Source organism: Cebus imitator, unplaced genomic scaffold (genome assembly GCF_001604975.1).
Source record: "Cebus imitator isolate Cc_AM_T3 unplaced genomic scaffold, Cebus_imitator-1.0 Scaffold810, whole genome shotgun sequence".
Taxonomy (NCBI): domain Eukaryota; kingdom Metazoa; phylum Chordata; class Mammalia; order Primates; family Cebidae; genus Cebus; species Cebus imitator.
In genome coordinates, this window is record NW_016108125.1 from 172,419 (window position 1) to 188,444 (window position 16,026).

The window sequence follows — 16,026 nt, forward strand, 5'->3', positions numbered from 1 at the left end:
TAGGTAAAAATTATCACAATAAATTTATTAATGGATCGCCCCTGTACCTAAAGGAACACAGGACAGGACAGCCACAGTGGCTCACACCTGTAACCCCAGAACTTTGAAAGGCTGAGGTGGGCAGATCACCTGAGGTCAGAAGTTCGAGACCAGCCTATCCAGAATGGTGAAACCTCGTCTCTACTAAAATTACAAAAATTAGCTGGACATGGTGGTGCACAACTGTAGTCCCAGCTACTTGGGAGGATCAGGCAAGAGAACGGCTTGAACTCAGGAGGAGTAGGCTGCAGTGAGCTGAGATCGCACCACTGCACGCCAGCCTAAGTAGTGCAATCTCAGTGACAGAGACAACGTCTCAAAAAAAAAAAAAAAGCATACACAGGACACTGAATATTTCCATTTCAAAAGCAACTGTAATAGCCTCATTCCTCAATTTCATTATTCTCTACAATTTTATAAGAATAACATAACCAACTCGACCCCAATAAACATCAACAAGCCTCACAGTTCATTATTATATGTCTTCCTACCACCGGACAAGTACAAAGCTTTCAGGTTGTAGAGTCCGTCTCCACGTTGATGAATCGAATTAAAGAACACTGTCTGGATGTTAATAAAACTCAAACTCTTCCTCATCACATCTATCAAAAAGAACCTACAAAATATTACTTTCAGATAAGAAAATATTAAGCTTCCACGACTATACATACAAATGACATTTTAAGTTACAAATCTAAAGAATGCCCACTGGAGCGCAGAGAAGCAGAGCGCCGTGAGCTCCCCCTGGGCCCTCCAGGCGCTCCGGCCCCGGGCCGGCGGGTGAGCTGGGGGGCCCCCGGGACAGGCCGTGCCCTGTGCCCTTCAGACACCGGAGGCCTCCGCTGTGGCTGCCCACTGGCCTGGCCAGGCTCAGGCCTTGAAGCCGCGGCAAACCTCTCTACCCCACCCCACTTCAGTGACTGATGGCGGCGGCGGCTTCTCCCAGCCCGTACCCCAGCCTGGACCCCGCTGGCCACTGAGTCTCCCGGCCCAAGTGTGCCAGGCCTCGACGAAGCCCCAGCTGAGCTGCCCGGATGCAACACCTTTGGGTGGCGGCGGGAGTGGCGGACCAGGAAACATGGCGGCCGCTCGAATGCTGCGCAGCAGAGGCCGTTAGGTCATAGAGGGCCTGGGAAGGCGGCCTGAGGACGCAGACAGGCTCGGCCGCCTCTTTAGGCCACGGAGTCATGCAGATCCGGGTCCCCAGTGACCGCTCTGTCCCCATTGGGCGAGACCTACCTAGTCCTGACAACTGACAAAGGCCTTACCAGGCCTGGGAGGTCAGTGAAGTTCCGAACAGCGACGGGTGGAACGGTTAGCGACCACCGGGCGGTTAGTCTTCCTTCTACCAGACCTTGCTGCTGGAAGAGAAACAGTAGAATGACAGGCCACGTTTGGCCCGGCGGAAATGCCCACCACCCTGTGGGAAGGTTTACTGGACGTTTATGGAAGCCCTGTGTATATAATATGAAAAAGCTGCTCTCAACTGCACCCCAACCTTTTAATAGAAAACATTTGTCACATCTAGTCCTTCTAGATGTAGAGGTTGCCGACGTATGATAGAGTTAGAAAAACACACATCTTGCAAATTCTCACTTGTTTAAGAGAAATGATAGAACATACATGTCTTCTGAAGATGACTTTTGGAAATGTTGTTAGATGGCCTCTGCAGGCGATACGTCCACGTTTGTTCAGTGGGTTAGATGACATGGAGCTGGAAGACCTGAGGAGGAGGAGAAGGTTCTATGCTAGGCTGGTCATATTTAGAAGACATTTTCATATTCTAGCCACTGTTTTGTGTGCATTTTATTCTTCACTAATGTATATATAATTGACAATGCTAAACTTTTTTGAAACGTCTGTTTTTAGATGTTCTGAAGTGCCTGATGTTAAAATTAGAGGTAATAAAATCACACTTTGTAAATATCTTTTTGTTACAATTTGTAGGAAATGTTTTTTAGGGGGAATGGCCAAATCACCTGTTGAGTAATACTCACTGTGTGTGCAGCGGTTCAGGGGAGCAGGGAGGAGGGGGAGGTGCAGACAGTTCTATGCCGCCCTGCTTACAGCAAGGCAAGATGAATTATTATCTCTGTGCATTTTGTTTTACTTACCTGTGCATATAGTGTACATAAAGGACAAATGAGTCCTAACTTTAACAACATCTAGTCTTTCTAGATGTTAAGGAGGTTGCCAGTATACAACAGAAGTAGAGATAGTAACCTAATATTTTATACATTTTGTTTTACAAGTCTAGGAAAGACTGTCTTCTGAAAATTTGAGCATTCTTGCCCACTGGGTTGATGGATATGGGAAGGGTTCTAGGCCAGAATGTTCACATTTGGAAGACTCTTTCAAATGATAACTGTTGTTACATGTCTGCAGTTTATTTGAGACTGCTGTGTACATAGTGGACAAATTAACTCCTTACTTGAAACATCTAGTTTATCTAGGTGCTTAGAATGCCCGATGTATGTTAAATGTAGAGGTAGTACAATACCACTTTGTAATTATCTTTTTACTAAAATTCATAGGAAATACTTTTGGAAATTGAATTGTGAAGCCACCTTTGTGAACAGTATAGTTATGTCTATACTTGTTCAATGGTTTAGAGGAGGTGGGAGGGAACAAACTGCAAACGTATTCTAGTGTGTTCACACTTGGACATTTCAGACACTATTTTTCTGTAGGTTTTGTGAATTTTCTTTTGCTCTGTATATAGTGTATACAATGGACAATGAGTCCTAATTTTTTAACATCTAGTCTCTAGAGGTTAAAGAGTTTGCCAGTGCATGACAAAGTATTTAGTAAAATCAGCATTTTTTTTACCCTTTGTGATAAAATTCATAGGAAAACTTGTCTTCGGTAAATGACTTTTGCATTGGAATTTGTTCAATCATCTCTAAGCATTACACCTGCCTGTACTTGTCCACTGGATTGAAGGCAGAGAAGAAAGAGAGGAGGGAGTGCTTCACCGCCAAAATGGTCACATTTAGGAGATACCTCAGATGATAACCATTGTTACGAGTGTGAAATTTTAGTTAACAGTGCTGTGTAGGTGGTGGACAAGTTATATGAAATATCTAGTCTTTCTAGATATGTGGAAGTGCTTGGTGTATTTAAAATTAATAGTAGAATAACACTTTTTATAAATAGCTTTTAAAAAGTGATGGGAAATGCTGTTGGGAAGTCGAATTGTGGAACCACCTGGCAGGTGGGAGGGAAGAAGTGGCAAAAGGTGTTTTGCTATTGTTTATTAGAAAATTTCAGCTTAATCCATTGCCTATATGTTACATGCATTTCATTTAACTTTGCTATACTGTATATATTATGTATATACTAGACAAATGAGTCCCAATTTTATATCTAGTTTCTAGACATTAAAGAGGTTGCCAATGTATGACAGAAGTAGAGTTAGTAAACTAACACATCCTGTACACTTTGTTAAAATTCATAGAAAGGCTGTCTTCTGAGAAAGACTTTCGGAAGTGAAGTAACATCAGCTGTAAGTGACACAAGTGCCTGTATCCACCAGGTTGGTGGTGGTTAAGAGCTGGAAGGAATGAAGTGTTCCAGACCAGAATGTTCCTATTTAGAAGACACTTTCAGGTATAACCATTGTTACATGTGTGTAGTTTATTCAACACTACTGTGTATATACTGGAGAAACTTAAGCCCTAATTTGAAACATCTAGTCTTTCTAGATGTTTAGAAGTGCACAAAGTATGTTAAAAGTAGAGGTAGTAAATAACAAACACATTTTGTAGCTGTCTTTTTGATATATCATCTTTTGGAAATTGATCAATACTCTGAGTAGTACATTATGATATCTCTGCAGGTTCAGGGAGAAGGAAGAGCGTAAAAGGCTTTCCACCAGTGTGTTTATGATAAGACACATTGATCATTGTCCCTTATGTCTGCATTTGCATTAACTGTGCTGTGTATATAGTGTATATAAGCGGACATAAGAGTCCTAATTTACAAGTAGTCCATGTTAAAGAGGTTGCCAGTGTATGACAGAAGTAGAGTTTGTAAATTCAATACATTGAGCATACCTTGTGTTAAAAATCATAGGGAAGACTTCTTAAAAACAGAAGTGAAATTGTTAAAATACCCCCTAAGTTGTCCATTGGGTTGGTAGAGGTTGGAAAGGGAAGTAGGTTCTAGACCAGAATGTTCCTATTTAGAAAACACTCAAATTACAGTCTGTGTTATGTATACATTTATTCAATGCTACTGTGTATATAATGGAAAACTTAAGTCCAGTCAGAAATATCTAGCCTTTCTAGGTGTTTAAAAGTGCACAACATAGGTTAAAAGTATAGGGCTAAAGTAACACTCCTCTAAGCATTTGTTTTCATTACTTCCTTAGGAGTGGTTGGTTGCATTTGGGAATGGAATTGTTAAAATCTGATGCTTAGGAGCCTATGCTATTTATTGGGTGGTGATGGGTGGAGGAGGAGGAGCTATGCAGGGAGAAGGGTTATGTGGCCCTGAGATTAGTTCAGCTGGTCTAACCATTGTTCTCTACGTGCATTTTAGTTAGTATTATGTATTAAAGGATAAACAAGTCAATGCTCAGAGTATGTTAAAAATAAATATAGTAATCAGTCCCTTTATGAATGTCCTTTTGTTAGTTTTTAAGAAGGCCTGTCTTCTGGGAGTGACCTTTATTATTAGTCCACCTCTTGGAGCCAGACATCCTATACTTAGTCACTAAGGATGGTGGAAGAGGGAGAAGACAGGGTGACGGGAAGGTCTCTTTGCTAGTATCTCCATATCTAGAAGATGGTTTTAGATGATAACCACAGGACTGTATAAGTGTTTTTAGTAAAGTGCCTGTGTTTACTGTGGACAAAGTTCATTATTTTGCAACATCTAAGCTTTATGAATGTCTGGGGTGACAACATAGAGCTAGTGAATTAGCCAATTTGTAAATGCCTTTGTTGTAATTGATAGAAAAGATGCATCTTGGACATGGAATTGTAAACCACCTCTGAGCAGTGTTATGTCAGGACTTGTTCATTAGTTGGCAGCAGAGGGGCAGAAGGAACTATAAAGGGAGAGATGTATGCAGATGTGTCCATATTTACATTTTGATGATAGCCATTACTGAATGCATCTCTTGTGGCTGTACTACAGGAATATATTAAATAATTCAGTGGAAATATACCTTGCTAATGTTTTAATGGTATAGATCTGCTACTGAGCTCTCTTAGAAGCATTATACTTAGTGTATTCTGTTGCTTTATGCTTCATTTTAAATTGAGCATTAAAGGAATGCAGTATTTAAATTGGAGCTCTGCCAATGCTTTTATCTAGAGGCATGTTGCCATTTTTGTCTTCTATGAAATTTTTATCCCAAGAAAGACGGGATTACATTTTTTTTTAACAGACTGAGTTGGTGTAGTGTATTTTTGGTTATCAAAATGCTCATATAGCTTTGGGATTTTGAATTGGTAAATATTCATAGTGTGTGAAAAATCATGATACATACTATACAATCTCAGTCCCATAAAATTGGATATTCTGCCTACAGACGCACAGGACCTAGAAGAATGTGTCAAACTGTAAACTGCTTGTGATTGTGACTTTGTTCTTTGCTTCTTGAGTTTTTCAGTTTTCTCTAATGTACTTAACTTTTTAAAAGTAAAAGTTATTTTAAAAACATGTATTATGCCCTCGTTGCTTGTAGAAAAGTTAGTATACTCCAAAAAAAAAAAAAAAAAGAATGCCCATAATTGGTGCCATGCTGTTTACTAAAGGAGTCCTTTTTTAGTAAAAATATACAATCTTTTTAAGAAGCCAAATCTAGGATTACTTTTGTGACCCTAAGTACAACCAATCTATATCTTAACTTCCAATTAATATACCATCAGCATTCTCCATAGTGGTGCACATCTACCTACTACAAGATGTCACAGAATTTTTTTTTTTTTTACATAGTAAATTCACACATCACAACACTCAAAAATGTCTATATCCTAAGTAAAAACTCTCCCTACTTGTCCCCTACCACGCAGTTTCCTCCTATTCATCCCTCTTCCTCCACAAGTTAGCCACTACTATTAATTTTGTGTATGTTCTTCTTTAAACCACAGTGGACAGCCCACTGTTACGAGCCACCGTCCCTGGCTTTCCCTTGCAGACAGTTGCATGCTACAGACACTGTTCCAAAAATCCTATTTTCTTTGATACTAAAGCTACATCACTTGTTTGAGACAAAGTCTCACTCTGTCACTTAGGCTGGAGTACAGTAGTGTGATCTCAGCTGAATGCAACCTCCCCTTCCTGCCTCAGCCTCCCTAGTAGTTGGGATTCCAGGCACATACCACCACATCCAGCTAATATCTGTACTTTTAGTAGAGATGAGGGTTCACCATGTTAGTCAGGCTGGTCTCGAACTCCTGACCTCAAGTGATCCACCCACCTCAGCCTCCTAAAGTGCTGGGATTGCAGGCATGAGCCACCATGCCCAGCTACATCACTTGTTTTTGGTTAATGTATACTGGCATATCTTTATCAATCTCTCTCCTTTATAAAAACTTACAATCTTTTGGCATCTTCATATTTTAAATATGATGGACTAAAACGGCTGGATTTTGTTTTATTAATTCAATCAGTCTAATTTCAGTCCATTTATATTTGTTGTGATTGATTTATGTGGACTGCTTCTATGACCTTTAGAGTTTCTATCACCTTAAGAACTTCTATTTCTCTCTTTGTGTGTTTTTTTTTTCTTTGTTTTTGAGATGGTGCTTCTCTCTTGTCACCCAAGCTGGAGTGCAGTGGTGCAATCACAGCTCATTGCAAACTCCATCTTCCAGGTTCAAGCAATTCTCGTGCCTCAGCCTCCCGAGCAGCTGAAATTACAGATGCCTACCACCATGCCCAGCTAAGTCTTGTAATTTTTTTTTTTTTTTTTGAGACAGAGTCTCGCTCTGTTGCCCAGGCTGAAGTGCAGTGCCATGATTTTGGCTCACTGCAACCTCTACCTCCTGGATTCAAGCAATTCTCCTACCGCAGCCTCCTGAGTAGCTGGGAATACAGGCGCATGCCACCACACATGGCTAATTTTTGTATTTTTATTAGAGACAGGGTTTCACCATGTTGGCCAGGCTGGTCTCAAACTCCTGACCTCAAGTGATCCGCCCACCTCTGCCTCCCAAAGTGCTGAGATTACAGGCATGAGCCACCATGCCGCCTGACCTTTGTATTTTTAACAGAGATGGGGTTTCACCATGTGAGCCAGGCTGGTCTCGAACTCCTGGCCTCAAGTGATCCACCTGCCTCAGCCTCCCAAAGTGCTGGCATTACAGGTGTGAGCCACCGCACCCAGCCTTTCTCTCACTTTCTATTTCCTCCTGGTTCCACTAATACATATTTTACACCTCATTCTGATCTCTCTCTCCACCACCCCACCTATTTCTGCCATATCATCCACCCTCATGTGTCTCTGTATAACATTCTGACTTACGTTTTTGGAGATAATTGTCTAATCAATTAATTCCCTCTTCTGATGTCTAATCCATCTACTGAGTTTCTTATTTCAAAAATTACATTGTGTATTTATTTTATTTTATATTAAGACAGAGTCTCATTGTCACCCAGGCTGGAGTACAGTGGCACAAACATGCCTCAGTGCAGCCTCAGCACAGCCTCAGCCTCCTGAATAGCTACAACTATAGGCACATGCCCCATACCCAGCTAATTTTTTTGGGAAGAGGGGGGCTGTAATTTTTTGTAGAAATGAGTTCTCACCGTGTTCCCCAAGCTGGTTTTGAACTCCTGGGTTCAAGCCATCCTCCAGCCTCAGCCTCCCCAAGTGCTGAGATTACAGGTGTGAACCACCATACCCAGCTATATACTTTTATTTCTGTAAGTTCTGTTTCATCCATTTTCTTTTCAGGTCTTCTCATCATTCCTGATGGCCTTACTGCTTGCTCAACTTTATGATTCCATCTTTTTTATATTACATGTAACTATTTTTTCACATTTCTAATATCTGAACTCAGTGTTCTGTATCTGATATCTGATATCTGAACTCTGTGTTCTGTATCTAAAACCTATAGTCTTTGGGACACATATCTATTACTGATTATTTCTGACAATTCTCAAAGATGTTGGATGGACTACTTGAATGCTATGATTTGACTGAATTCATAGTTGCCTACTTTTAATCTCTGGGAATCCTGCAGGCTTAAGTTACAGATGCTTTCCTACAAAAAGTGTCTGTGTCTGCTTCTGATGAGAGCCGTGGATACAACTACATCTGCAGGGCTGTACTGGGAGATTTCTTGCTCTCAGGCCCCTCTGTTCCCTTCCCCAAGACAGCCAGAGTCCTACCTGCTCATGGGGCCACTTCAGCCTCTCCTCTGGGGTCCTGGTCTTGGGCTTGAAGCCTCTCTGGGAGTGTCCACAGTGCTTTGCCTCCGGAGGGAGGTTCAGTGACTTGGGCCTCGTCTCGTACCTGCTGGGGCCTTGCTGGGCAGGCAGGCCTCTGCAGAGTTCCAGGCCCCAGCTCAGGCCCATATTCAGGCTCATCTTGATCTCAGCCACAATCTGGTTGATGTCCTCCTCCTGGTCCTCCAGGTCCCCATCCCCACACCTCAGGTGTTCCCATTGGCCTCCATGGGGTAGCAGTCCTGGTAGCCTTCTTTGCTGGGACAGTAGTGGCCATCTTCTTCCTGGTCACGGGCCTCCAGGACTGAGGGCTCATCCTCCAGGATGGGCAGGTGGCCGTCTGGGTAGTTCTGGCTTCCCTCAGCCCTGTGGCTGTGAGGGTGCAGGCCTGCCGAGTCCGCGCATTCCTCCACCGCCTCCTGGCACTCATCGGTGTCCATGGGGTGTGTGCCATGGGCCAGGTACTCCTCCCCATTGCAGTCCATGCCCTCCAGGTAGCTGTCATCCTCAGGGCAGTAGCGGATATAGGTGATGCCCTCCTCCTTCTCGGGCAGGCTCTTGTTGTAGTCCTCCTCCTAGGAGCTGTTGTTCACGTAGTCGGGGCTGGAGTCCCCATCGGGGCTGTGGTTGTGGAACTCCTGCTCCTCAGGCATGGGGATCTCTGGCCACAGGGCAGACAGCTCCAGGCCCTCAGGCACCTAGCCCTCCTAGGGCAGCTCCAAGTCCTCACTCCTGGCCGTGGGAGACAGGGCCCAGACTCGCCCTGTGGTCCAACATGCCGCTCCCCGTGCTCCCATACTTCTGATGGGCCATGGCGGGCACTCACGCAGCCATCATCACCCAGGGGCAGCCGCTGTAGGAGGAACACTGGGAAAGACAGAGTCAAAACCTCACAAAGCCTGGCCACACACAGGGCCACTCACACCCATGGCACCTCCCACCACATTCTCCCACAGCAACGTGAAAAACGATAGCTGAAGACTTTCATTGCAGCAATCTTTTAAAAAGCTGGAAACGACCTAAGTACCGGTAAATAAAAGAACAGCTAAATAAATGATGGCAGAGTTTGCACACTATAAGAGTCGATGGCGTTTTTAAAGAGACTGGGCAACACACATTACAGTGAGGGATCTTAAAGGCCTGTTTTGGAGGGAAAACAGCAAGTGAGCTACAGTCAGTGCACGGGTGTAGATCCCAGTTCCAGCTCCATCAAAATGGCTAGAGAATACACACATACTGGCCAGCCCATACACGGACCCAAAGGCATGCAGAAATGGGGAGCCCCCCCAAAGGCTTGTCAGCCATGTCCTCTACGGAGGCAAGGGGAAAGAGGTGGGAGCAGAGGGGCCACACACATCTTACTTTATTAAAGATGTATGTAGTGGTTGAGTTTTTTACCAAAACGCACTGATTATTCACCAGCATTATAATCAAACCCACCCACACGCCTTTGAGTGTCTCTCTTCTAGCTGGGGAAATGTCAGAACTAAGACAAAACGTCCCGTGGGAAAGGGCAGACACCAGGGGAAGGAGGCAGGACTTCCTGACCAGCTGCTGCTCTGGGCATCAGGAAGGTAGCAAACAGGCCAGTTTCCTCCAGGAAAGCGGCCACTAGGCAGATGGGCCAGCCTCCTACATGAATAGGACATGAGCATGCCAAAGAACACAGCCAGAGACACCCAAAACACAGGAGGTGGTGCTGACCCAAGGGAGAGCGGGACCAGGGGATGTGCCAGCCAGGACAGTCAGGGGCACATGGATGAGCAGTATTAATTTGGGAAAAACTAAATCAGTTTCATTTGAGTAGTTTGAATGCAAAACAAGTAGTTTGCATGCAAATGTGTGGCAGGGGTGTGTGCTGTGTGCATGAGATACAGTGTGTCTGGTGTGGTGGGTAGGTAGTGTGTGCTGTGTATGTGTATATGGTGGCGGGGCATCCTGGAGGGTGCAGTGAGTGTGTGGAATCTACTATCTACGGTGTGTGGTATGTGGTGTGTGTGATGTGAATGTGATGTGTGGAGCGTGATGTAGCGTGGAAGGGTTGAGCGTGTACACATGTTTTATGTACATGGTATAGTGTTTGTGATGTGTGTGTGGTGTGTGTGGTATGTATGAGGTGTGTATGGTGTACGTAAGTATAATACTGTGTGGTGTGTGTGTTATCTGTGTAGTGTGAATAAGTTGTCTGAGTGAAATGCGGTGTGTTGTATAGGTGATGTAACATGTATGTGGAGTGTGGTGTCGTGTGTATGTGGTATTTATGAAGTGTGTGTGGGGGGCAATGTATGCGATGTGTGGTGTATATGAAATGCATATGATGTGTGTATGTATGGTATTGTGTGATGAGTGTGGTATGTGTGTTGTGTGTATATTAGGTGTGTGTGGTGTATATGTGGTATACATATGTGTGGTATGTGTGAAGAGTGCATGGTGTATATGAAGTATGTGTGGTATTTGTGAGGTGGACATAATATGTGTGTGGTATATATGGGGTGTGTGTGGTGTCTGGTTTATATGGGTTAAGTTTGTAGTACGTGTGAGGTGGGCATGGTATATATGTGTTGTGTGTCACGTGGTTATGATATGTATGTGGTGTGTAGGGGGTATGTGTGTGGTATGTGCAGTGTATAAAGGTTGAATGTGTGGGGTGTATGAGGTGGGCATGGTGTATATGTGGTGTGCGGTGTGTGAGGGGGGGTATGATGTGTGTGGTGTGTATGGGTTAAGCATGTGGTGTGTGTGAGGTGGGCATGGTATATATGTGGGGGGTGAGGTGGGTATGATATGTGTGTGCTGTGTGTGTGGTGTCTATGGGATAAGTGGTGTGTGTGACATAGGCATGGTATATATGTGGTGTGAGGTATGTATGTGTGTTGCATGTGACGTGTATGGGTCATGTATGTTAGGTGGGAATGATTTATGTGTGGTGTATATGGGTTAAATGTGTGGGGTGTGTGAGGAGGGCATGGTTTATATGTGGTGTGTGGTGTGTGAGGTGGGTATGATATGTGTGTTGTGCATAGGGTATGTGTGTGGTATGGGTGAGGTGGGTATGGTATGTGCCTGGTGTGTCAGTTGGGTATAATATGTGCCTAGTGTGTTTGAGGTGGGTATGGTATGTGTGTAGTGTGTGTGGTGTATATGGATTTAATGTGTGGGGTGTGTGAGGTGGGCGTGACATCCATGTAGCGTATGGTGTGTGAGGTGGGTATGATATGTGTGTTGTGTATGGTGTGTATGGGGTATGGGTGTGGTGTGTGTGAGGTGGGCATGGTGCATGTGTGGTATGTGGTGTATATGGACTAAGTGTGCATGGTGTGAGGTGGGCGTGGAATATATGTAGTGTGTGGTGTGTGAGGTGGGTAGATGTGTTTGTTGTGTGTGGTGTGTATGGGGTATATGTGATGTGTGTGAGATGGGCATGGTATGTGTGGGGTGCGTGTACATATGCACACACATGCATACCTGTGCACCACAGATGACTGGCAGGCCGGCAGCCTGGGGCATGACCAGCTCAGCCAAGGCAGGGCTCATGGCGGGGGTGGCCAAGCCCCTGGCAGCTCAGGGTCTTGGACGCACTGAGAACCTAGGAGGAGAGAACAAGCTGTGTCACCATCTCCACCCAAGTTCATCACCAACATAAACTTATAATCCACGCTGAAACTATTCCATTTCTGATTAGAACCAGAAACACTTCAGATGGGCTCAGCACAGCCAAGGAGGGACTGTCCTATAAGGCCACAGTGTAGAGGTGGGTGAACGAATCATGGAGGCAGCTACCTTTCGTTTTTACAAATGTGAAACATTTCTGAATGGCTTAAGCAATACATATTTAATGTAAAAGCTCAACTGAGATGAAGAGAGAAAATGAATACATGCTCAGCTCCAGAGACATGCAGATGAGATTGGGGGACAGAGGGAAGTGCATTAATTCCTTCCATGACCCCTGAACAGCAGCAGTGGGTCTGAGCATCTTATCTCCACCAAGTAGGCCAGCAGGCAAGCCGGCTGCCGCCTGATCCTGTGCAAACCACAGGCACCGTCCCCAAAAGCAGGCAAACGACTATCTCATTTGTTCAGGGATAGTAAAATGGTCAGTGGTGGTAGCCACGGTTGCTTCCCAACAAGACCTAACTGCTGTCATCTTTCCCTGGGACCCAACCTCCCTGAACAGAGTAGAAAGGCGGCCAGCAGAACCCAAACTGTTCTGCCCACAGGCTCCTCCCTACAGACCACACCTCAGTGCAACACAGTTTCCAAATCCAAAATGCAGATTCCATGAACAGAAAACCTTCTGCTCCAGAAGGCACTTACAGGAAGTCAACATTAAAAACACAACTTCTTATGGCTTTTTTTCTAATATAAGCAGTATTTCTTACTGCAACTACCAGAAGATGTCTACCATTTATAACCATAAATACTGTTTCCCATAAAATAATCATAAAATATAAATCATTCAGTGACCCATCTTTATGGAAAAGGATGAGGCTGTATGAAATTGAGGTATTGCCCCAAAAATCAAATTGATGGGCCCTGAAACTCTAAATATTTGAATTTTTAAATAACTTCATATCAAGCCCATTTAATAAAAACTAAGCACACTATTAGAAGTGACACGAAAATAAAATTTCAAACTGACATAGCTGTATGGCAGGATCATCTGAGGTCAGGAGTTCGAAAGCAGCCCGGCTAACATGCTGAAACCCCATGTCTAGTAAAAATACAAAAAAAATTAGCCAGGCATGGTGGCACATGCCTGTAATCCCAACTATTCAGGAAGCTGAAGCAGGAAAATCGCTTGAACCCAGGAGGCGGAGGTTGTAGTGAGCTGAGATCACGTCGTTGCACTCCAGCTTAGGCAACAAGAGCGAAACTCCGTCTCAAAAAAAAAAAAGAGAGAGAAATTGCTTCATTGCATTTTAGAATTTCCAAAGATGATGTTAAACCCAGCCATGGTTCTGATGTCTAGGAAAGCAACTGCTGTGGTACAAAAGGACGAGGGTTAAAAGAGATCGGCAGGAGCTCTCTTCCCCAACTAACCCAGGCAGTGTGAGCGGAGGCTCTCAGCACAGCCCAGGGCTCCTGGGATTGAAAATTCCATCAACCCCTCCATGGGTGGGAAGTGCTGAGATCTTCATTCCTATGACACAAGACCTTGAAGGTTGCTGAAAAATACTAGTCCCATCTGACTGGGGCAGCATTTTCATTTATTGTACACCATTAAGGTTGGTTTTGTTTTTTGTTTGTTTGTTTGTTTTGAGACAGAGTCTTGCTCTGTCCCCCAGGCTGGAGAGCAGTGGGACAATCTCTGCCTCCTAGGTTCAATCAATTCTTCTGCCTCAGCCTCCCAAGCAGCTGGGATTACAAGTCCGTGCCACCACGCCCGGCTAATTTTTTTTTTTAAGTAAATATGGGGTTTCACCATGTTGGCCAGGCTGGTCTTGAATTCCTGACCTCAAGTGATCCACCTGCCTCGGCCTCCCAAAGTGCTGGGATTACAGGCATGGGCCACCACACTCTCTCTCTCCCTCTCACTACACACACACACACACACACACACACACACACACACAAAATTGGCTGGTTGGTCCACTGCGTGCCTGTAGTCCTGGCTACTCAGGAGGCTAAGAAGGGAGGATCACTGGAGGCCAGGAATTTGAGGCTGCAGTGAGCTATAATTGAGCCACTGCACTCCTGCCTGGGCAACAAAGTGAGACTCTGTCTCAAAAGAAAAAAAAATATTAAAAGCATAAGCTCAAAAGAAAAATGATTTGATTTCACTAAAGTATTTCGACTTCTATTCAAACAATCATACCACAAACAAAGTTTAAAAAGAAACCGTAGATCAGGAGCAGGTATTTGCAATTCACATAATAAACAAAGGATATATATGTAGAATATTTAAGGAATTCTTATAAACTAATATTTTTAAAAGTCAGTCAACCAAAAAAAATGGGCAAACAATATGAGCACACAATTCATAGAAAAGGAAACTTGGTCAGGCACGGCGGTTCATGCCTGTGATCCCTGCACTTTGGTAGGCCAACACTGCCTCTGTGTTTCACCACACTCGGCCACCATTAGATTTTGGCAGGAATCCTTGTGCTAGATGTCATTATCCCAACAATCACTGAGCACTTCTCATTTCCTGCCCCTTCACGTTGTACTTGAAAAAGTTGTAAAGGTAGATCTCAGTTACAGTCTTGGATTAAGCAAAGACTGCCTAAATAGAACACAAAAAGGAATTGTTTAAAGGGAGAAAAGGATATATAAATTACATTAAAATTAAGAATTTCAGCTTATGATATATAGATCCCATTAAGAGAGTGAACATAAAATCTACAGATTGGAAGAAATTATTTATAATATATCATTTCTGACATCGATATCTAGAATATAAAGAGAAATACTATATTACAAATAAGAGAGGCAATTCAATTTAAAAATATTCAAACAAATTGAACTGAGTTCAAAACTACGTTGGTCAATCTACACATAAAAAACGGTGCTATGCTCCATTTGTTGTCAATGTGTTGTATATTAAAACCACTGTACATATTCACCAGAATGGCTGTAATGAAAAGCAAAAAAAAAAAAAAAATACGAAATGCTGGCAGGGATTTAGAGCAACTGGGACTCTCATACACTGGTAGTGGGAAAATAATTTGCACAATCGTTTTGGAAAATAATTTGGGATAATTATCTAAAATGAACAAATGAAATGTAGAATCCAGCAATTTTATCTTTAGTTGTATATCCAACATAAATGTATACCTACATTCAATAAAATATATATGAGAATGCTCATAGCAGCACTATTTATAACTGTCCAAAACTTGAAACTACCCAAATATCCATTAACAACTGAATAAATGGGTAAATATATTGTGATATATTTACAAAATAAACTGCTATACGTAGCTATAAGAATTAAGAAACTATAATTGCTTACTCACAATAATGACTCACAAACTTTATATTAATCAAAGGAAGCCAAATAAAAAAAGTATATTCTATACAATGCAAATTTATTTTAAGGGTAGTTACTGGGCTGCTCTTAATTTTTATAGAGCTATACATTTATGATAATATAGTCTTCTGCATGTTTATTACACATAAATTACAAAGTTTAGTAAACAGGTAAAGTAACCCTGAGGAAATCTCAATGGTCATTACTACTTAGAAGGTGGTGGCACTTTAGGTTTTGTTTTTGGGTTTTTCTTGAGATGTAATCTAGCACTGCCACCCGAGCTGCAAACTCAGTGTCCAAGGTTCAAGCAATTATCCTGCCTCCCCCTCCCAAGTAGCTGGGATACAGGCACCTGCCATCACACCCCGCTAGTTTTTTCTATTTTTAGTAGAGACGGAGTTTCACTATGTTGACCAGGCTGATCTTGAACTCCTGATCTTGTGATCCGCCTGCCTCAGCCTCCCAAAGTGCTGGGATGACAGGCGTGAGCCACCGCACCCAGCCCTATGTATTTTCAATATAATCTTCAACCCTCCCTTTCCTGCTCTTCTCCTCTTATTTTCTCTCTGCTTCCTCTCTTTCAGTGAAAAATGACCTGTTTCTCAACTTTAATT

The 16,026-nt window shown here is 43.2% G+C and overlaps 1 protein-coding gene across 4 annotated transcripts in view; it reads right to left on the minus strand.

The window, feature by feature from the left end:
* Nucleotides 1-393: 393 nt before the first annotated feature.
* Nucleotides 394-16,026, minus strand: part of LOC119469748 (amyloid-beta A4 precursor protein-binding family A member 2-like) — a 38,023-nt gene continuing 22,390 nt past the window's right edge. Inside the window, exons 1-3 of one of the 4 annotated variants that reach the window (XR_005198592.1) lie at nucleotides 11,908-11,947; nucleotides 8,386-9,295; nucleotides 1,487-1,762 (exon numbers count right to left, since the gene is read on the minus strand). Coding sequence is in view for 2 of the 4 variants with exons in the window: in XM_037735435.1 (XP_037591363.1) it covers nucleotides 1,275-1,397; nucleotides 8,386-8,647 (385 nt within the window). In the remaining 2 variants the exon portion in view is untranslated. Of the gene's footprint in view, nucleotides 1,398-1,486; nucleotides 1,763-8,385; nucleotides 9,310-11,907; nucleotides 11,948-16,026 lie in introns of those variants that run through there. The other 3 variants (XM_037735435.1, XR_005198591.1, XM_037735436.1) reach the window with 3 other exon arrangements.